This window comes from Gymnogyps californianus, chromosome 1, assembly GCF_018139145.2.
Source record: "Gymnogyps californianus isolate 813 chromosome 1, ASM1813914v2, whole genome shotgun sequence".
NCBI lineage: Eukaryota > Metazoa > Chordata > Aves > Accipitriformes > Cathartidae > Gymnogyps > Gymnogyps californianus.
Window position 1 is genome coordinate 142,426,925 of NC_059471.1, and position 21,540 is coordinate 142,448,464.

Consider the following 21,540-nt stretch of genomic DNA (forward strand, 5'->3'; position numbering starts at 1 on the left):
CTTCCCAGTGCTTTGCCTGATACTAAAGATGTAATACTTTGAAGTAATGAGAACTTTGCTGGTTTTGGTGGAACTATATCTTTCAGGCAGTCCACTACATATTCATGACCATATCCAGCCTAAAGAAAGGCCGAACTTTTCAGTCAGTTAAATGCATGTGTAAAAAAACCAAAAATCCATTAGATTCAACTGTACAAAGCTTCTAACCAATATTATGAAATCCAGATTATTCTCTGACAACTATCATTGTGCTGAAAACTTACTTGCTAGTGAACACTTATTATAGCAATATTTATCTAACAATATAAAGTTCCCACTTCTTCAATACTTTTTTTTCTTCTTTTATTTTAGGTACTATGATTCTTCAGATTTGAGGAGCAGCACTTTCTCTAAATGGGATGACAATTCAGATTCTTTTTGGAAGAAAGAAAATAATAGTAGAGATGTTGATATAATGTTAACTTCAAAAAGTACAGGATTTTCAGACAGGTATAGTCTGAAAGAACTATAAGAACTGAAAGAAAACCTAACTGATTTTTGTACAGAAAGTCCAAGCTTGTTAATATGATTTGAGTCCTGGTCATAGTAGTGGGATTTTTTTCAGTCTAGAAGAAGAATTTGGCCGTAACTTTAATCAGCAGTCAGAGGACTTCCTGGATGAATTTCCTATTTACATTTTAAGCACTTGTCTGTTTTGCTCAGTGCTGTACAGTGTATGTACTAGAGGTAATTTCCAAAGTGTTTCAGCAAAAAAAGAAGTAAACCAAAGATGTGGAGAGAAACTAAAATAGTTGCACTGTTCTGAGAGCATACTTGCTTTACTTGCTTTGTTTATTGCCTAATGAACCAGAGAGAACCCAGTTACCAAATGAATGAAACTGTAGGGTACTCAGCTTTAGGATGAAGGTACTGAAGATACTTGCAAACAACAGATCAGATAAAAAATGAATTTATTTCTTCCTTGACAACTGTGTTTTTATCTTTGTAATCAAGTGGAAAATGTAAGAATGTGGGGTTTTGTGTGCTCGGTTGGTGTTTTCTGCTTCTGTTCTTCTTACTTAAAACTGTATTTTTCATTTACCTATAAATGCAGTTTGTCCACTTAAGTACAACTTTTTTTTTTAACACAAGCATGTTCTGTTGTTTCCTAAAGAGTGGACCAGTGATGCATATTACACAAAATAGGGGTTCATGTCCATAACACTATTACTTCCTTATTTGAATACATTTACTTTAAAAAAAAAAAAAAAAGGCAAGTGTCAAATATGTATGTTTGAGGTGGAAGGCAGTGGCAGTTCAAATGATGTTGAACCTTTTTGTGCTATTACATTTAAATCTGAATTTCACTGACATTGTGTTTTGGGTTTTTTGAGGTTTTGTAGAGATATTCTGTCCATGTTCACATAATTTAGCTTGCTTTTTAAATGAACTCTGAAAATAAAGATACAAGATTAATGAATTTGAAATACTATATGTTCACCATCTTGTAAAACTGTCACTGAAATTTTATTTGCTGCTATATGAACTTAGTTGTCTGAATTTCTTTATCCTGGGTTGATACTGATTTGATTTTGATTTAAAAAAACCCCACTATTATACTTTTCGGCTTCACAGAGCAAAGATGATAGTGCTTCTTGTTTGATTTATTGCATTCTGCCATGATGTAAATAAAAGTTATGATCACTAATGCAGTTTATTTTTCTTTTAGGCCTGCATCTCGTCGTAAGCCTGAATATGAACCATCTTTAAACACAGATGAGGCACAAAAAAAATTTGGCAATGTAAAAGCAATTTCATCAGACATGTATTTTGGAAGGCAAGATCATGCTGATGTAAGTAGAAAGCAGTGATAAATATTTTTGAATGTTAAAATATTCTTTGACTGTAAACATAGTGTTCTTGTATAAAGAGAAGGCAATAAATAGTTAAAATTGGTAGAATTAGTAAGCTTATAGAACTATGTCCACTTGAATATTTGTTTGATAGAAATGTACAAGTTTCTGATAACTCTGATAGCTTAGTATTTCATTTTAAGGAGTTGCAGCTGCAAGTAGGACCTTACCTCCAACATCATTCTTCTCTGATAGAAGTGGTAGACTATGATTCAGCAGTCTTTATTTTTGAAAGAATCAGCCTGATGCTGCGTGACGGCTTACTTCATTTGTTCTAAATACCCAAACTGATGCCAACAAACCTTTGTTAAAACAGCTGTCCCCTCTGTATTTGTTACATGGAAACATTACTATTGTAAGGCTAACTAAGCAGATAAATTGTTCAACAAATGACATGTAATTGAATCGGCCTAGAAATAAAAACCAGATCAATATTATGTTGCATTTTGGAGGCAAGGGATCGTTTTAAAGAAATCTATTTTTAATGAAAAATTAACAATGTAAAGAATAATGTAAAAAAACATGATCAATGTATTACCATTCCCAGGGAACTCAGAAAAAGTTGAATTAAAAGCATCATGTGATTAGAAGGGTTAACGTGATGGTAACTGCAGTGCTTTTTCCTTATCCTACCCAACCGCTCCATTTCACATTTTTTAGTTGTTGTTTTTAATGGTTGCATAGTTTTTCAGCAATTTTAGGGTAGCTAACAGTGAGTAGGCCTCTTGGTGTTGCAATGATAAATGTCACTCTTTGATCAGCTCAGAAATGAGTTGAGATTATGACAAACTCACACCATGTAAGTCATGTGAAAACTACAAAACGGAAACAACTTTCAGAATGGTCAACTTCAGCTGGATTTGTATGTTCTAAAACTGTATCTATAATCTCATGAATTATCTGACATGACCTCGAAAGATGACAGCATAGTGTAACAATACTTTTTCTTCTCAATTCTTTTCTAGTATGAAGCAAGGGCTCGACTAGAAAGACTTTCTGGAAGCTCATCTATAAGTTCAGCTGACTTGTTTGAAGATCAGAAAAAACAACCAACAGGTACATATTGAACAGAGTGAGAAACTTTATCATGTGGTGAATATGCTCCTGTACTCTGCTTCCAGTTACACTATCAGCTAGCTGTCGTATTCTGCAACAAGTGTGCAAAGTGCAGTATGCATTAGTATTGCTAATAGGTCAAACAAGCATAACAGGTGTAGTCATTATTTAAAAAAAAATTAATTTCTTAAATTTCAAGTTCTGTATTTTCAGTTCAGTAAGTTCAGTATTTTATACTGGTTTTTTATGTGACTTGTTGCAAATAATAGACTAACTATATTGTAAATAATTTTTATCAAAGGAAAACTGTAATATTTTGTTATAAAAACAAATGAGGTAACGCCTAAATTGACTATCAGGTAGTTTTTCTGATAAGTTACCATAAGTGACTTATTTATATATGTGAAAATAGCTGTCATAATAATATTGAATCTAAGAAGAATCTTTAATAAAATGTTAGTGGCCTTGAAATTCCCATGTAGTCTGTTGCACGGCATATCCATTCATCAGGATATCTGCTTCTAACACTGGTCTTCCCAAATTATTAAGGAAATCTTTCAACTGGTTTGTCTATTTAAAAGATTTGTTGGAACACCTTACATTGGAGAGTATAGTTCATCAAATTAAAAAGGAAGAAGATTGACTGAAAAGTAGCCCCTTAGGCTATTGAAAATCTCTCATGTTTTCTTTCCAACACCCTTTTTGGATAGTGCAATAATGTGAAATAGAAAAGGTAGGAAATGCTGGATCATTCTACTGACTTGATGAGTCGGGTTTCATTCCTTAACTTGTGTAGAAATGGAAAAAAAAGAATTATTGAAGAACTTGAAATCTGTGAGTAATTATATAAATAGGCTGGAAAAGCAAACAGTATGCAGCATCTGATTGAACTTTGGAAAAGTTGGAGGAAAAAAACCAACCATGTGACTGTTCAGTTTTGATCCCCTGAAAGCAAGTTTTGAATACACTGGCTAGTAGAGAAATAACTCCTGTTACCAGTTACTTAAGCTGGATTGTAGTCATTTGAAATGTAAAAAAAAAAAAAAAAAAAAAAAAATTAAGGAGGGGAGGAGACATAAAGCAGAAATCGCAGTAACTTACTTTAGCCACTTGAAAGAGTATTTGCAACATGGTGTCATACTTGTGCTTAAAAAGATGTGGGGAACATAAGCAAAGAAATGGTGTTTCTTTCTGAATTTGTAAACTGTTTTCGATAATACATGGGATTGTGATAACAAATATTATTTTGTTATCTATTGTTGACTAGAACTTTCTTCATTCTTTTTCTTTTAATTCTTTTGCATATAAATTATTTTATATGGAATTAATTGATTTTTCCTTTAATTTCTGTAATGTGTGGGCTTTTACACAGTAATGAATAAGAGAATGAACTAGGAAAAGGTAAATATAAGTTAAAGATGGGGCAAATTGTGTGATGTGATATCTGTGTGTGTGTGTATATATATGAATGGCTTTTCTATGTACACATACATATATATGTGGTAAAATTCTCGCCATATTCTGAATAAGGGTACTTAGAGGCAATTATATAATGTTTACTCTATGTACGTGAACTGTGCACACACGATTATTCATCACTGACCACTTGGAAAGGTTCTTGGGGCTTGTGGGGGAATGCAGAGATTCCTAATAATGGGATGAAAAATACCCACCTGCGACTTGAGGTTAGTTACTCTCTGTGACTGGCATGTAACCCAACAGTAAATTTAAAGTTATATTACAAAAACTAAACTTCTGCTAAATTTTGTGGGTTATTAACTGCTCTAAAATAATAGTGAGGAAGAAATACACCAGGAATTATTAGTTTGTATGTTATAAATTCACACTACATTCAATCTACAGAATCTTCCTTTCCTGCATGTCTTTCTGTTACACCCCCCAGCCCAAAGACTGTCTTTTGACAGTGGTCCTTCTTGGAGAAATTTTACTGCACTGATAGCTTGTCTGGTGTTGAATTAATGCCAAGGCCATCATTAGTTCCATAAAGTAAAGGTAATCAGGAGACTGGAGGCTGGCAACAAAAATGCTGCTGTAATTCTGGGGTCCCTGCCAGAATAAAATGTCCTTTGAATCTAAAGTTGTTTTTATGAGCACTGCTGAGATTTTAGGGTAGAACAGTTTGGGGATGCTTGCTTTTGTACAGAATAGTGTAGGAGCTATTTACCAAAAGGAGGGGGCTGCAAGAAAATGCTTTTACTTTGCATTATTTCAGACCTGTTGCTTATGAAAGATGGCGTGTCACATGACTGACTTGTAGATGCTGATTGTGAAGGAAATCACAAGAAAAGGAGTTGCTTTCCTGTCTCATTTACAAGAAGTTTTTCAGAGAACCATACGTAATCAGGAAAACATGAGAAAATTCATGTGGCTGAGAAGTGGTTAGAGCTTTTCTCAGGTTATTTATATCTGCAAATTTTATTTCCATGACTCTGACTTTAATAACAAAAATGCTGAAGCATTTGATAAGTGGAACAGATCGTAAGGAAGTCAGAATTACAGTTCAGAAATAGGGCTGTCTCAGTGACAGTGAATTTTTGAAAATAATCTATAAACAAGCGTGCCCATGCATTGTAGACAGAGCTACTAGCCAGCTTTAAAGAATGGAGCGGGAAGCTCTCTGAATGTGACTGTGCATCTGCCACTACGAACCAGCCACTTAGCTTAGGTAAATCAAATTATCTACAGTAATGTCTTTCTCAGCCAGCTAACGAGGCAGGTGCCTTTAATTTCCCATGAAAAGAGGAGCTGCAGGTTCTCTCTCTCTTCATCCTCCACCCCTGTTCAAAAAGAAAAAAAGGAGAAGAAAGGGCTGCCAGTGTGTAGCAATGTCCTGTATGGAGCTGCTGTCAAAAGGAGTTACAGTTGTGCAGGTTGCAGTCTGTGGCTGGACAAGCTTGTCCGAGGTTCAGTAACTGCTCACAAGTTACCAGTTCTGTCCCAACTGGTCATGACTATCAGCTGGCTACGTGTCTAAATTAAGGCTACAAATTGCAGTCTCCATTTTGAAAACGGTCTGTTTTGGGATGCTTCCTCTCAGGAGCCCCATTTATTCCCGAGATCATAGTTCTGTGATGCTGATTTACTGCCATTTGTGCCTTCTACAATATCAGGTATTTAATATTAAGGCGTGCCAGTAATTCTTTTCGCATATGAGTGGGTGATTGTAATTGTTAGCATGTTCATACTTATCATGCAGTTAGTTTTGAAACATCTTTGATTTCTGTTATCTTTAGGCCTATACTTTTCATAATAGCAGTAGAGCCAAACTATACTGGCTTTAAGGAAGCCACTGGCCAAACTATGATGGCTTTAAGGAAGGCTGGATTGCCAGCTTTGTTTTGGAGTTTTAAAACTTACTTACCTTGACTATAATTTCTATAGAATTTTCCAAGCCTCAGATTTATTAATGCAAAATATGTGTGTATATACAGCATGCAAAGCATACCTATGCATGCACACAAACAGGGTTCATTACTTCTGCCACCACTGAAGTGCATTCATCTTTAAATTGCAAGGTAATAACAGCTGCTTAGGATACAAGACAAATAGAATTGCAGCAGATTTAAAGTGCAGAATAAATCATATATTATCTGAACATGAATTGCTCAGCTGGGAATACAAAGTGTAGCAGATGACACTCTCGGTGGAATTATGAACAAGTGAAAAAAATTAAAAGGAAGATGCATTTAAGAAATTTGAGATCTATGCCTAGTGTTTTTTACAGTGTCGATCAGACATTGGTATTTAGTGCTCCTAGAAGTATATTGTACTTCAGGGGGGAAAAAAAGGCTGCTTTTTAATATAAAATTCTGTTTTCTTCTTGTGTGTGTTCTCCTTTTAGGAAGCTACAATATTACAAATGTCTTGCCTTCAGCTCCTGATATAGCTCAGTTTAAACAAGGAGTGAAATCAGTGGCTGGAAAACTTTCTGTACTTGCTAATGGGGTCATGACATCTATACAGGTTAGTAAAAACATTACAGTATATTAACCATCAGTTAAAGTCTTTTTGTAGGGATTTTGTATCATGGATCCTGCCATTGAATCATCTTTAGGGAGAAAAAAATGAATTTGGTTTTGAGCTTTGTAGACCTCTCGTGGTAGACAGTAGACCTTTATCTTTTTGCAAATAAATCTGTAGCTGGTAGCTCACCTTCCTTAGAATATCTTTTTTGCCTTTTCCCTTATAAAGTTTATTTCTTTTCTTACAATTGAAACAAAAATTCCATTATGGAAGTTTTTTGCTGTTACTTTATTTTTAAAGTATTAATAATTCATAACTCAGAATAGAATAGTTGGAAGGGACCTACAGCAATCATCTAGGTCTGTTGGCTCTTTAATTGACTTGACAGTAATACCTTTGATCCATGTTTGTGCACAAAATTAAGACATGCTGGTCTCAATAGTGTAAAGCATGCTTCATGCTCCAGTTAGTTTGCATTTCCTGTATGAGGTCAGTGGGAGCTCTCGGGTGTTTGAAAGTCAGGCTAATTATCCTGGAGTTTAACCATAAACTCCAGTTCTTGGAAGCACTGGTCAATTTTCTTTAAGTCTTTAAGAATTAAACTACTATTTTACAAATATAAGTAAAACTAATTTCTTTCAATGGAAAACATACTTATGTCTGTCTGGTTTTTTTACTTTTCTAGGATCGATATGGTTCATAACATCTTTAGTATCGACATAATTAAGTACACTGAAGAAGGATTTCTCTTCAGATATACAAGTAATCACACTGCTGATTTGAATGAAGGTTGCCTTAAGACTGTTGATGTTTTTACTTGTTCCAGCATATTTGTTTCCTTGTGCAGCTTTCTGGCTCAGCCTCTTCTTACTGTTATTTCATCTTGACAGAGCAGAAATCTTGTAGCAGCTTGTTACATTGCATATGCTCCCCCCCCCCCCCTTTACAGTCTTGTATTTCTTAGCGACCTTAATGTTAGATGTCGGAAGCTTTATTTTATTACTGGTTTTGGCTGTGAGGCAGGAAAGAGAAAGAAGGATGAATGCGTACATTGGAAATGAGGCTTCCTAATAGAAACCTCAGTGCAGTTGCATCCTTACTCGCCAGACCTAACTTGTCTTCTGACTGTCTTACGAGCTGTGGAGAAGAAAATGTAAATTAAGCATATGCCGAGGTGGTATTTAGTGGACTGTAGCAAAATATAGAATTAAGTTAAACCTGCGCTTATCAGGAAGTAGAAGCTCTTGCAGTCATAAATTGATGTGCATTAAAATGATGGGGAATTAGTGTTTTAAAACAATATTCCTGCTAGAAAATTGTATGTTTAGATGTGAGGTATGGAGAAGACAAGATACGTGGTATATTGAATAGTGGATTTCATCTTGTCATGGGAACCATCTATTTATTCCTAGTTTTGAAAGTTACAAAAAACTGCAATATAGAATCCTTAAGTGCTTTTTAAAAATCTGTATTGTGTACAAATTGAAAAAAAAATTTAAAATATATAAAGGGCCTAATAGAGTAGTTAGTTAAATACTTGTTAAAAATGTTTAGAACAATCTTAGGTTTTTGATAAATTATGAAATATTGAATGAGGAAATAGTAGGGCTGTGTTTTAGACAGTCTAGAATTTATTGCTGATGACATCCTGTATAAAACTGATTATGACCTTAAAGAAAAAAAACCTCACAACCAAGAATGAGCTCAAACTAATTCTGTTCTGTAACTTTATTTCTTAATTCAAATTTGTAAACTGCTGATACCTAATAAAAACAATTGATATAAACTTATTTTTTTATTAAATTTTTATGTGGTAAAGTCTCCAGCTCTCTAAATACTGCCATCTGTATTCTGTCTATACAATGGTCTGGTAAAATTAGCCTTTAATTTCAGTTAGTGAAACTAGCTTTCTTATTAAATTGCTATAGTGATTTAGAAATCAAAACACTAAGGCTGGGGTAGAAAATAAGCTGCTGTATTGAAATACTGTGTTGAAGTACAGTTAACAGTATAGCTGTATTTGTTTTTTAATTTCTAGCTGCCTCATATCTAATTCTCAGTTCTGGTAACTTTTTTTTGTGGCTGTTGTGTTTACACAACATTAATCCAAAAATGATCTTTCTTCTTTAAGAGTAGTACAAGATAAGCATTTGTTCTGCTTAACTGTAGAGCTTTACAATAAAAGACTTGCTTTGTTTTCTCCTTTCCCACCTTATAGAGATAATTTTGCTAATATAACAAGAAAATGTACTGGTCAGGGCTTGCTTTGGTTGTCTCTAATTGCAGGTAACAATTCTCAGTTTTCAAACTACTCTTTCAGTTAAGTGTTACTACACAGAGTAGTAAATTTATTACAAGTAGTAAGTGGTCTGATTTTCAGGGTTGTGATATACCAACAGCATCCAGTGACTTACAGAAGAGCTGCTCCTCCAATAACTAGGCTGCATATTTAGACATTTGTGTATGGATGCAGCTTCTTAAATTAAGGCAGTGAAGTATAACAAAATGTAGTTCTGTCCTCTCCCATGGTTACTCATATGTAACAATATATGTGAGATCACCGACACTGAAATAATTGTGTGCATTTTTCGTGCATCATTGCAATACAGTGAACCACTCACAGATGGAAAAATAAAAAAAATTGATGTTTTCAGTACAAAATAAGAAGAAATTCTAGGAGGAAACAACTATGGGGTTATCTTAAATGCCATAAAACATGTGCAACTCTCTAACAGATGTGTAAACTTTCTCCTCTTTGCTGCAATCTGAAGATTACACCACACAGTTCTCTTACGGGTGAACAATATTTTCAGGAATATTGTACAGTTCAACATAAATTCAGTTTGTTGTTGCAGATTCTCTATGGCAACCTGTGTACCGCTAATATGTTCTCTTGATGTTCTCTTGACATAATGGCTGGATGAATAGCTCTTGACCCCCAATACACCTATTTGTGTCTTTAATAATCCCATGAGGTGTCACTGCGTTTCATCAAATACAGGTGGGGAGGGGTTGCCATGTACGCTGGAAGAGCCAGCTTTAATTCTTCTAGTCTCCTGGGAATTCAGGATGCCATGGCACCTCTGATCCTGCAGGATTTGATTGGACTGGATCAAAGGGAGAAAAAGTCTAACCCTAAAATTAGGTTTGCATTCCTGCTTTCTTGTGTGTCCTTTTCCTTTCTTTCATCTTTTGCCTTCAAACACATTTTTCAGCCTGTGGTAAGAGGGGCAAATGACTGATGCTGCTGTAAGCATCACAGGTTTTAGAATGTGTGATAAAACCACGGATTGGATCTGTTTTTGCTACAAGTTGCCAAGTGAAACTTGGCGTTGGTCGCCAGTTGCGTTTCGTTGCAGTTCTTCCCTTAATCCTCTTTTACTACCATTATACATCTTGCTTTTTCAAAGCTGGAACTGAATGATGGCAGCAGCAACTGTGAACCATTCAAGTTAAACTTTCCTCTTAAAGTCCAGTAAGGACGCTACGTATAAGGGGAGGGGAAAGAGGATTATTTAATCCTTCATATTTCAGAGAGTTTATTTTTGTAGGTTAAATTGAAGGGGTTAAAAAAATGTTTAAAGTTAGTTGTTAAAACACCAGAACCAGCATTAATTTGATGCAGAGACCTGTACTCTCCTTCCCTAAGTAAACTGTGAAGGGAATCTTGTTACCTTCTGTTTCTCTAGCTTTCTGCAAAATGGGAAATGCTTAATGCTGTCATTCCGGTCTGCTTCACATCAGTTTGTTCCACTGCTGGGAGAAACACTTCCAGAGCCATTTTGATGCTAATGTAAGCTTTTTGTTTAGAAGGATGTTGCAGTGCAAGAGTGGGCTGAGTGACTCCATAGCATAGGAGCCTGTAAACATTGCTTTAGCTATGTGTATTTTAATGTTGCTCTTGTCCTGCTCTTGAGTCAAAGAAGTCTAGCTGTCATTGTAAATCAAGGGTGAAGCTGAAGACCACATAAAATGGTGTGTGCTTGATTTGGTTTTGAGGGGCTTCTACACAAACTAGCTTTTTTGCGTGTCCATGCATATGAGACTGTATTCTCTTTGATCAGTAATGGTCAAACTGGTGTCCTACAGACCTGGAGGTTGCTGAGGTGGTACAAAGCAGAAAAATTGCAGTCATCCTTTGTTCTGCTGCTCACAACTTCAGAGACAAAGAGTAGTACTGCCTTTGTCTTCTTGCAAGATCAGCTGCAACTGTCAGAATATGTTACTTCTAATTTTAATGCTTTCAATTTGAATTTGCTCTTGGTGTCTACTGTTTAAAACCTTCAAAGGGAGTCTCACCATGTGGTCTCCCACGCAAAGCAGTATGATCTCACGGTTCTGTTTCAACTTCGATTTCTGTGAGACTTTTCATTCCCTTCACATGGTAAGCAACGTTGCTTTCGTTCCAAGAAGATGTGAAAATAGAGAAGTATAGCCCTGTTGAAGCAGTCCAGAGAGCCTTGTGGTGCTTGGAGGGTAAGTAGAGGGTTGTGTCTGTCCTGTTTGCAAACTATGCAAGAACAGTTTGGCCTCTGGTTTGCAAGCCTCTAAGGGTGCACCTTCTTCAACAACCTCCCTGTTTGTAGAGAGAAAAGAAGGAAAGGAGCGATAGAGGGCTTGGAACTTCTCTCCACCTTCAGCTTGGCTTGCAGCTCTGTGCTGAAGCTCTGCAGCCCTTACTTCTTCATTTGTGGCTTTGGATTTTGTGTGGTTAATCTGACCTTTCTGTTCTCTTCAGTTGTCTTTGAGAGCAGGTTTTGATCTAAAAGTAGCTATTTCTGTATCTTAGCTAATGAGAGTTCAAATCGGTTGCCTACTTATGGACATCTGTTGCCATTAGAAAAGTCTTAGCATATCTTGCCTGATCGCTGGCTGCGACACCAGAAGGCGCTCACTGTAGTGCTGCGTCATCAAGGACATCTAAAGTATCTACAAGTGGGCACCTGGATTGGGCCCCATGTAGCTGCTGTACATTGAGCAATGTGGATCTCTACTCCCCACCATTTGTACTGATGCTCCATATGTCTACAACAAGGACTCCTACATTTTCTCTTAATTGGGAGATTAGTATGGAAGATTTGTGGCTTTCCTTGGTGGAGGGTGGAGAAAATGATTACGTTGTTGACAGGCTGGTTTGAGAAGACACACAGCAGGATTGTCCATGAGACAAGGTGCAGAAGACCAGGATACGCAGGAGGCAGGTTTGGTGATGGGAACATCTCCATGTTCCCATCTCAGCGCTGCAGGATCCTATAGCATGAGGACAGAAGATTCTGCAGTCTGAAGTTTGTAAGTCAACTTCTTTATTGGTTCATCAACTAATGAGCCAAGCAATATAAAACAGCATTTACATCTATATTTATAAATTGATGTGGTTTTCTCTTGGTTGCTGTTACTGTAATGATTACGGGGACAAAATCCTTAGGGAGATGGACACGGTGCGGTGCTTTGTGGATGTGAAGACTGCTAGCAGAACAGCTTGATCAGAAATTATATATATTCCAGAATTAAATTATACTGATGAATGCGTTGCCATTCCATTACTTACCTCCGCCCAGTGCTTCAGATGTTTGGCGTATAGAGAGGGAAGGTGCTGACGCAGTAATGTTGCTAAGAGAAGCTCCTTTGTCATAGTCTGTAAAGACCAGTTGCGTGACAAAATGTGTGCCCATAGCAGGGAAAGATCTAGGACCTATCACTGAAAATGATAAAAGGGGAACGGAGATTACCAGTGTTTCCTCAGAGAAAGATTTCATTTGTTATCCAGACAGACTCATCCCCCACATTCGGTGCAATCTCTGACTGAGCAGTGGCTCCATCGAAAGGCAGCCTGTGAAGCTCACAGTGCTTGGGCATGAGATAACACTTTTAATTCTGCATAGGAATCCCTTTTAAAAGCTGATGCAGAGCTGGATTTCTGAAGTATAGCAGCCAGCCATTGAAGAGGCACCTGCTTACTTTTTCAGTTTTCTCATTATATTGATAGGAATTTCTGCATTCCTTTCTGGTAATACATGATGTGCTCTTAATGTCTCCTATTTGTCTGACAGTTCTTTCATGTTTATATCAAAATTACTTGATGCAGTAATAATTCACGATTAATGCAATTACAAATGTGAGCAATGCTGGGAGACCCAGAAGCATTAATAGGATGCTTTGGAGATGCACAGTTCACAAGAAGCTTGACCAATTGGAAGCGAATGGGCTGTATTGTATTTGTAACGGGCTGGACTGCACGTATTTTCCAATCCACATTTGCAAGCTCCTTGTTTTCAATATCTGAAGATGACTTATATTCTTATATATAATACTAAATACCACCCTTTTCTGTCTCAGATTCAAGAACATAAGAAAATAAAGGAAATGCAGAACTATAGGTAAATTTTCTAGCTAGCATCTTAATTAGCACCGATCATCCACCGAAGAGGAATGCATTTTTAATACTTGATTGCATCAGGCAATAACTGGCATGGAACTGAGAGCCTTACTAAGATAACGCAGATGCTCCTGCTTGCATAATAGTAATCTAATGATGGATTTAACAGCGGTTTTTATTGGTACGTGCCCTTTTCCTGCTCCTGGGCTATGCTTTGTGACCCTCTTTCCCTGCCCTCCTGTTCAAGGTTAGAACAAGCCGGGTAAGAAAAACCAAACTGAGAAGGCAACACAGCTTCAGGGATGGGTTTGGTTCGGGTGCTTTGATCATTTGGGTGAAACAGTTTTTCAGAACCGTGTCGCTGCAGTGGAGGGTGGTGAACTGAGGGGGCAACTGCTGGAGTGGGCTTTCCCAGCCAGGTAAAATGAAGTCATGGCTATGTTCAGTGAGTTTTCCCAAGATTTTGGGAGTCGACCCTTCACGAAGAGAATGAAAGTGATCACAGCAACCTGGCTTCAGCCCCAGGGGAATGCTCATCAAGGCTGGGTTTTTCTTAGTGGGAAGATCTCTTCCTCTCTTCCCCAGTTTGGCTGAATTGAGAAATAAACAATTTCCTTTTTTCTGATTCTGATTAACACAAAATTGTCTTAGTTTTAAAAATAAGCCAATGTTTGTCTCCATAATTTTTGCTGTCTGAAACCCTTTCCTAAATTCAGTGAGGAGAAAAGGAGACCACTGACACCTTCTCAGCTATTTTAGCTTCTTTACAAACTCAGGGCAGCTTTGCTCTGAGCTGTATTTTAAAAGTGCTCCACAGACCTACCTGGCAGCTGTTACGGACGTGAAGACAAAATGCTGCCATCATGTCTGAGGGAAGTTTTCTGATGCCCCAGCCTGCCAGGTCTGCTCCTTATTAGGCCTGACTAAATTGTGGGTACTCAAGCAGAAACATCCAGTTGTCCAGTGGATCTAAGGAAACCTGCACATTGCTGTCCCGCTTTTATAAATCCAACTGAAAATAGGATTGCTCTGCACTGAGAGATGTCTCTCATGAGACATGACGAGAGCTCCAGTTCATCCCCGAAGACCAATGCTGAAGGTAGGCGCCACCACCATTACCTGGTTTGTGAAGGCCAGATGAAGAATTTATACAGGTCATCGTAGTGTTCGCAAACCCTTAAATGCTTTCAACTGTCCTTAAAATGTGAAGGAAACCTGTGATTATGGATATGAAGGGGCAGAATTAAGGCACATAACAATGATAAAGTGAATCCAAACATACTGCTCTTGGGGGTAAAAAAAAATATTGTGTGCCTATAAGTTTATACTGAAAATGCTGCTTTTCTGCAAAATAAGTCATATCCAAAAGGAAAATGTAGGGGAAGAAAAGAGGGTTGGGTACTTCTGGGTAGAATAATGTTGAAATTATTTTCTTCTTTTTATTGAGCGGAAGGCCTTAAATCCTTCAGACCCATCTTGGCAGTTCCTGACTGGAAGTAGAGATGTGTGTCACATACTGCTGGGGGTGGGAGGGGTGCTCGTTCAGGGGAGTGAAGGGCCACCATGCACAAGATGGTTCTGCTTTGCATGGCCTCCAGAGTTTGGGGGTGGTGGGGTGGTGTTTGGTTTTATTCTTACAGCTAAGTTTATTAAAAGGTTTTCAGGAAACTTTCAGCTTAGATAATCTTGCCTGTGTTTGCCTGTGTTGTAGCTTAGAGGTACGAACTGCTGTGGTCATTTTAAATGCTAAGTCAATTGCCAAAATAATTATTTAAATCATAGCATTATTACCTACAAGTATCCAACCACATTAAAAAATTGAAGGCAGTTTTCTATTACAAAGTTATTCAGTGGTTATTTTCTGAAATTCACTGTGTGGTATAAAGATGTTAAAGCCTTACAAAGCTGTTTTCCCCAAGTCTGGGAAATGGGTTGAGTCTTATTTCATCTTACTGAAGTAGGATTTGAGGTTAAAAATTTGTTAAAAACATTAAGTGTGCTAATTCATGAAAACCACAAAATGAAACCAGTCTGCTCTGATGAACAAACGAATTGAAAAACAAAGGAAACAAAATATATCAACAGCATGCAAATAACTAGGACATTTATTTTGGTTTATGACTTGTGAGACATTATCAATGAAATTGGGGGAAATTGATTTAAAATACATAAAAGCAAGTGTTGTTTGATATTCCCGCCCCCCAGGTGCACCTTATTTTTGTCTTTCATCCTACTGGCGTTTCTACCAAATGAATGCCAAGCAGTTCAGCTGGCCAAGATGGGGCAATACTTGATTAAAAGGCGTGCGTGATAGCTTGTCTGGACTCTGGCATCCCACTTTTGCTTGGTGAACGTCTCATCCTCTTGCGCAATGTTTTTCCTGCCCGAGGGCCTTCTCTGTCACCGTGTGGCATTGCCAGCATCTGCCTTGTGTTCCTTCCCTGGGAAGGGAGTGAGTTTTGTGAAGCCTCTCTTGTTTTGGTTGGGTTTTTGGCAGCTGCTTGTTTTCTAAATGCAAGTGCTGGGAAGCGATGGCCATGGCGGGAGGGGGCTGCGCTGCTGAGGGTGGCTGGGGTCGTTCTAGCCTGCCAGGGCTGGAGGGAAGAAAACTGCTCCTAGAAGGATGCACCTCGTCTCCCTGCAGCTGGCTGGGGTGATGCTGAGGGTGTCCGTCATGGGAGCTCCCCAGAGGAGCTTTTAGCTTGGTACCAGGCAATGGGAGGACCTTGGAGGTAAGGACGAAAGACTTTGTGCTCTGGCAGTCTGTATTGGGTTTGTGTGGCAAAATTTTAGTAGTGGGGGGGCTACAGGGGTGGCTTCTGTGAGAAGCTGCTAGAAGCTTCCCCTCTGTCTGACAGAGCCAATGCCAGCCGGCTCCAAGATGGACCTGCCGCTGGCCAAGGCTGAGCCCATCAGCGATGGTGGTAGCGCCTCTGTGATAACATATTTAAGAAGGGGGAAAAGTTACTGTGCAGCAGCAACTGCAGCTGGAGAGAGGAGTGAGAATATGTGAGAGAAACAACCCTGCAGACAGCAAGGTCAGTGAAGGCGGAGGGGGAGGAGGTGCTCCAGGCACCGGAGCAGAGATTCCCCTGCAGCCCCTGGTGAAGACCATGGTGAGGCAGGCTGTCCCCCTGCAGCCCATGGAGGTCCACGGTGGAGCAGATATCCACCTGCAGCCCATGGAGGACCCCACTTCAGAGCAGGTGGATGCCTGAAGGAGGCTGTGACCCTGTGGGAAGCCTGTGCTGGAGCAGGCTCCTGACAGGACCTGTAGACCCGTAGAGAGAGAGGAGCCCACGCTGTAGCAGGTTTGCTGGCAGGGCTTGTGACCCTGCGGGGGACCCACGCTGGAGCAGTTCGTGAAGAATTGCAGCCCGTGGGAAGGACTCACGTTGGAGAAGTTTGTGCAGGACTGTCTTTCTTGGGAGGGACCCCACGCTGGAGCAGGGGAAGCGTGTGAGGAGTCCTCCCCCTGAGGAGGAAGGAGCAGCAGAAAAAAGTGTAATGAACTGACCACAACTGCCATTCCCTGTCCCCCTGCACCACTGGGGGGGAGGAGGTAGAGAACTCAGGCGTAAAGTTAAGCCCGGGAAGAAGGGAGGGGTGGGGGGAAAGGTGTTTTTAAGATTTGGTTTTATCTCTCATTATCCTACTCTGATTTGACTGGTAATAAATTAAATTAATTTTTTTCCCCAAGTCGAGTCTGTTTTGCCTGTGACAGTAATTGGTGAATGATCTCTCCTTGTCCTTATCTCAACCCACGAGCCTTTCGTTATATTTTTCTCTCCCCTGTCCAGCTGAGGAGGGGGAGTGACAGAGCGGCTTTGGAGGGTACCTGGCATCCAGCCAGGGTCAACCCACCGCACAGTCGTTCGCAGCCTTTCTGGCAGCTCTCGCCCAGCCACCCTGGGCTTGTGTCCTCCCGCCTCCCTGCCCTGGGCTTTCTGTCACAGCAAGAAGACAGACCATGACTGGAAACCCAGGACAAGGCATCAAGGCAGGGAAGGACCGATGGCTCACCATCCTGGCATGAGAAACACAGAAGACAGGGGCTCAAGAGCCTCTGGGCTTCAACTGGTTTTTGCCAGACGTTGCTGGAGGGGTGATTGAGCAGAAAACCGTGAAGCGTGCAGATGGGCAGAAATGAGCGGCGGGCATCAACCCACCAAACTGGACCCTCATCTCCAGAAGCAGAAAGTCTGGAAACAGCGTCACGGGCAAACACCAGCTTCCACAAACTTCCCTGCTCATCCTCTTCACTTTACAAGCTCTTTATTCTTCCTAAGGGGACAGTATTAACTATGTCCTGTGTCCCTCAGAAATTTTACCTTCTCTGTCATGTTTGCTCACATCACCTTCTCCTCCTCTCCCCCCACGTCTTTTTCCTGTCTAGAGCTATCTGTGCTCATCTCTCGGCAATCATTTTTTCCAGTTAGGAGACGCTAGCTTTTGTAGCCTCTGACCTCCTGTTCTCAGCACTTCTATCACTTGTCCTTTTCTGCTTTGTTTCTTTACCCTCAAGTGATTTGCCTTGCAGCTATTTTTAACATTATGAAGCCAACCCTTTAAGGCACTGCTTGTTCCTATAGTGGTTTGATTTCTCCCATTCTTTAATGACATTAATACCACTTGCTAATACCAGTTTCAGTTCTGTGCTCAATTTCTCTTCATTTTCTGAGACGTAATAGACCAGTGCAAAATTTCTTTGTGAAAACTGTCGTCTACAAGTTTTCACAAACCCCAGGGCTTTTTCCACAGTGGCAGCAGGAGGCCTCCAGCACATATTAGTCATAGTGACTTCCCTCCCTCCTCCCTGTTCTCAAAGTTATGGAGATGTGCTCCTGTCACCCACGTGGTTGGTGTGGGGCGAGATCCTGGCTGAAGCTGGTGCCTCGTCTGGCGGCATGGATGTAGGTGAGACCTGAAGCAGAACACCAGCTCCTCCCTCACCTACACCCTTTGCTGGTTATTTTGATGTTACAGTGCTAGTCCTGCTGACGGCACCAACTGATTCAAATTTGTGCTACCAGATGACCAGTTCCAGCTCCTCCACCTGCTGGGCATGGATGGAGAGCTGAGGCTCTTGGACACTGTGGTTGTAGGCATCATTCACGCTGATGTGCACCATGGACTGGGCATTGCTGTTGGGATTTGGTTTGAGATCAACACCTCAGGTCGGTGTCTGAACTCCCTTTGCAGACGGCAGAGGCCCGGGCATTGGGCCCACGGGAGCAGCTGGCTGGCGAGCCGTGGGGTTTGCATTTGGTCGGTGTTGCCTGGGTCTCCTCCAGCTAGAGAGGGAGCTTGGGCACTGCTGCCCCAAGCCTCGTTCCCCAAACGCCTTAGTTTCTTCCTGCACAGCCATTAACTTGCGCTGCTTTGAACAGCAAATGTTTCCACAAGGAATTAATAATATGAGGTGCCTGGCACTGACCTGGTTTTGGCCATGGTGAGACCGAGTGTGGGTCTGTGTGCATCCGGGGCATCCTGCGGCTCCCCAAACTGCTGCTTGCTGCACCCCATCTCCCAAAATCGGCCTCTCCCTGCTGCTCCTGGCTTCTTCCCGCCTGTATTTCTTCTACCTTGCTGGTAACAGCTTTTACGATATGTACGCTGGCACTCACTTCTTTCTGAGGCCGTCTGAGCTTTCTTTTACGGCCGCTGCAATATGCAGGAACGGAGCCACGGCATTATGTGTGAAAGCTTTCTTGGCCAAGCAGGGCAGGGAAGAAGCCACTCAGCCTCGGGATCTTGTTCCCTCAGCTTTGATAGAAAACAATAGTGGTTTCTGGAATCTATTACAAACCCAGTCTGCAGGCTTCAAATGCAAATAAAATGTGCTTGCTTGAAACAAGACGCTGAACGATGTGATGGGCCAGGGAGGCGGGAGCGCACGCACCCAAGGCTTGAAAAAACAGGGAGTGGGCAGAAATGTTAAGTAAGGCATTACTTAAGCGTATAACTGATATATAACTGCATAACTGAGATATAACTGCTATTCCGATCAAATGCGGCTAATGGAGAAGAGCTGATGCAGCAAATCAATAGCAACTATTTACAGTAGCTTTTTGCCTCATCTCAAACATCACCCTCTCTGGCTTTTTTGACTTTTTTCTAAGTTTTCTAAGCATCCATGGAAATATAGTTTATTACTTCCATCTCCCCCTTCTCTCATTGAAAGCTGCGGCGCTCCACCTTTTGCAGGATCCGGCAGCGAGCTGGATCTGTGCACATCTGCCCGGGTTGCAGCGGGTTTCTGCAGCCTGGGAGGTGGATTTGAGCAGCAGTGAAGGCAGCAAGTGTGCAGGAGTGCGGAGCTGCTCAACTTTGCCAGGCAGAGCAAGCAGGCCTGGGTTGCAGCCCGGTTTTCTTCAGTCTTGGCTCCTGCACCGCCCTAGATTAATGCACTTTTTGTTCCCCCCAAAGGAAAAGGTTGGAAAGTCCAGACACCTTGGGGAGTGAAAAAACAGTGTCTGCTCTACTCATCCCCTGGACACACAAGCCTCTCTTCATCGATGAGAGAGGAAAAGCTACCTCACTGATTTCAGAGAGTCGATGATATGCTGTGAGTGTGTGGGAGAAGAGCCGCAGCCCCCATCGCCCCGCCGGCAGCAGCTGAGTGGCACAGGGTGAGGTCTCGGGCTACAGGGGAAGCCCCTCTGCAGTGAGAGGACACATACAGGTGGTTTGACTCCAGCTGCAGCCATTCCTATGGCAGACTTAACACCAGAAATACCGAGGGAAGGGATGAGTTTTCTGAAACCTTACAGAATTTCAAGTGAAAGAGTGCATTAGTTTTGGGAAGCATCAAAACTGTGATGTAAATTGTAATAAATATGAGTGAGTACAGGCTTTTGTGGAGACCAGTGGGTCCATCGTGCAGAGCAGTGTATACAGAGCTATGTGAATAATTCCCTTTTTTTAATTAGTTTGGAAAAAACTGGAGAAGAAAAGTTTTCTTCTCACTCAAAGCAATTAAAAAATATTAGATTAAAAAAAAAAAGAAAAATGTTTTGGATCAAACTAAATATGTTGTTCAGCCTGAGAGGTGACGTTCTCTTTCAGGTTGGAGACCTTTCAGTTGAAGGACATCTTAAATGCACTTCAATGAAAACCAAAAAGACTAATCAAAAACCTCAGGAAGAAATTCTCTTTCCTTTTATTTCCCCATTTGATTTTTTGGCATGAACAGTCTGGAATCCACAAAATGTTTTGTTGGCATCAAATCTGTACATTGTGTTGGAAAAAACAACTTCTGGGTTGGGGGGGGGTGGGGTGGGGTGGGGTTTTTTTCCTGGCCTCTCCCTCGCTATGTGCACAGGGTAAGTTACAGCCCATTTCCAAATTGCTTCCAGTCTTCCTCCTCCGCTGGTACAGGAGAGGAGAGAGAAGAGATCCCCCTGCTGGGGATGTGTGGGGTGAAAGGGGGGCCGTAACCCTGGTGCAGGGCAGGGGGAAAGCCCAATATCCCCACGTAGAAACGAGGAGCCGTAGCTAAAAGATGTCCAGACTGGGCTCCCACGCTTGATTCCTGCCCACTTGGGTCAGGATGGGAAACCACACCCTGCTCCAAAAAATCTTTTAATCAAAAAGGAGCCTCAGAGATGGGTTGGGGAGAAAAGAAATAATTGGGATGCCTCAGCCATGCATTTAGCACCCGAAAGAGGGATCAGCTTCTATCCTGCATCTGCTGCAAGGGGGTTGCTACAGGCGAAGCAGCAGAGCCAGGAGGAGGAGGAAGGGCAAGATGCGAAGGCATGAGTAGCAGGGGGTGCCTGGGCAGGCACGCTGGTGAGAGCGGGTCTGATTTTCCCTGGCTGAAGCAGCTGGGCTAACCGGAGATCCCATGGATGCTTCCCATGGCACTGAACCACCGATTTAGCAATTCCCTCAGAAGCAGATAAAATCCTATCGCTCCATCTAGACCCAGGGCTGGTGCGAGGTCGGGTGCCCCGAGCAGGTCCACAGCCTTGGAGGCGGCCTTGGCAGGAGCCAGAATAATAGCATCGGATCCCTGCGCCGAGGTGCGGCTGGTCTGTGTGCGCACACCTGTATGCCCTGGCGCATTAAAGCCAGCCTTTATTTGTACGTGGTCAACAGTGTTTGCAGTTTCTGTTTGTTTTCGGCTCAAGCCAAACGGTGTCCGCAGCCTGCGCACGTGAGTTGGTAGCACCGTGGATGTAAAGAGCTCGCCGCACCCTGACCTGGAAGGGCTCCTCTGGCTCCAGC

General features: G+C 41.1%; 1 protein-coding gene across 3 annotated transcripts in view; it reads left to right on the top strand.

The window, feature by feature from the left end:
- Window positions 1-8,713, top strand: part of ARFGAP3 (ADP ribosylation factor GTPase activating protein 3) — a 35,661-nt gene extending 26,948 nt beyond the window's left edge. For all 3 annotated transcript variants that reach the window (XM_050895607.1, XM_050895618.1, XM_050895626.1), the window contains 5 exons: window positions 352-489; window positions 1,709-1,832; window positions 2,858-2,948; window positions 6,811-6,932; window positions 7,618-8,713. In XM_050895607.1, coding sequence (XP_050751564.1) covers window positions 352-489; window positions 1,709-1,832; window positions 2,858-2,948; window positions 6,811-6,932; window positions 7,618-7,635 — 493 coding nt within the window. In that variant the 3' untranslated portion in view covers window positions 7,636-8,713. The remainder of the gene's footprint in view (window positions 1-351; window positions 490-1,708; window positions 1,833-2,857; window positions 2,949-6,810; window positions 6,933-7,617) is intronic.
- The last annotated feature ends 12,827 nt before the right edge of the window (window positions 8,714-21,540 follow it).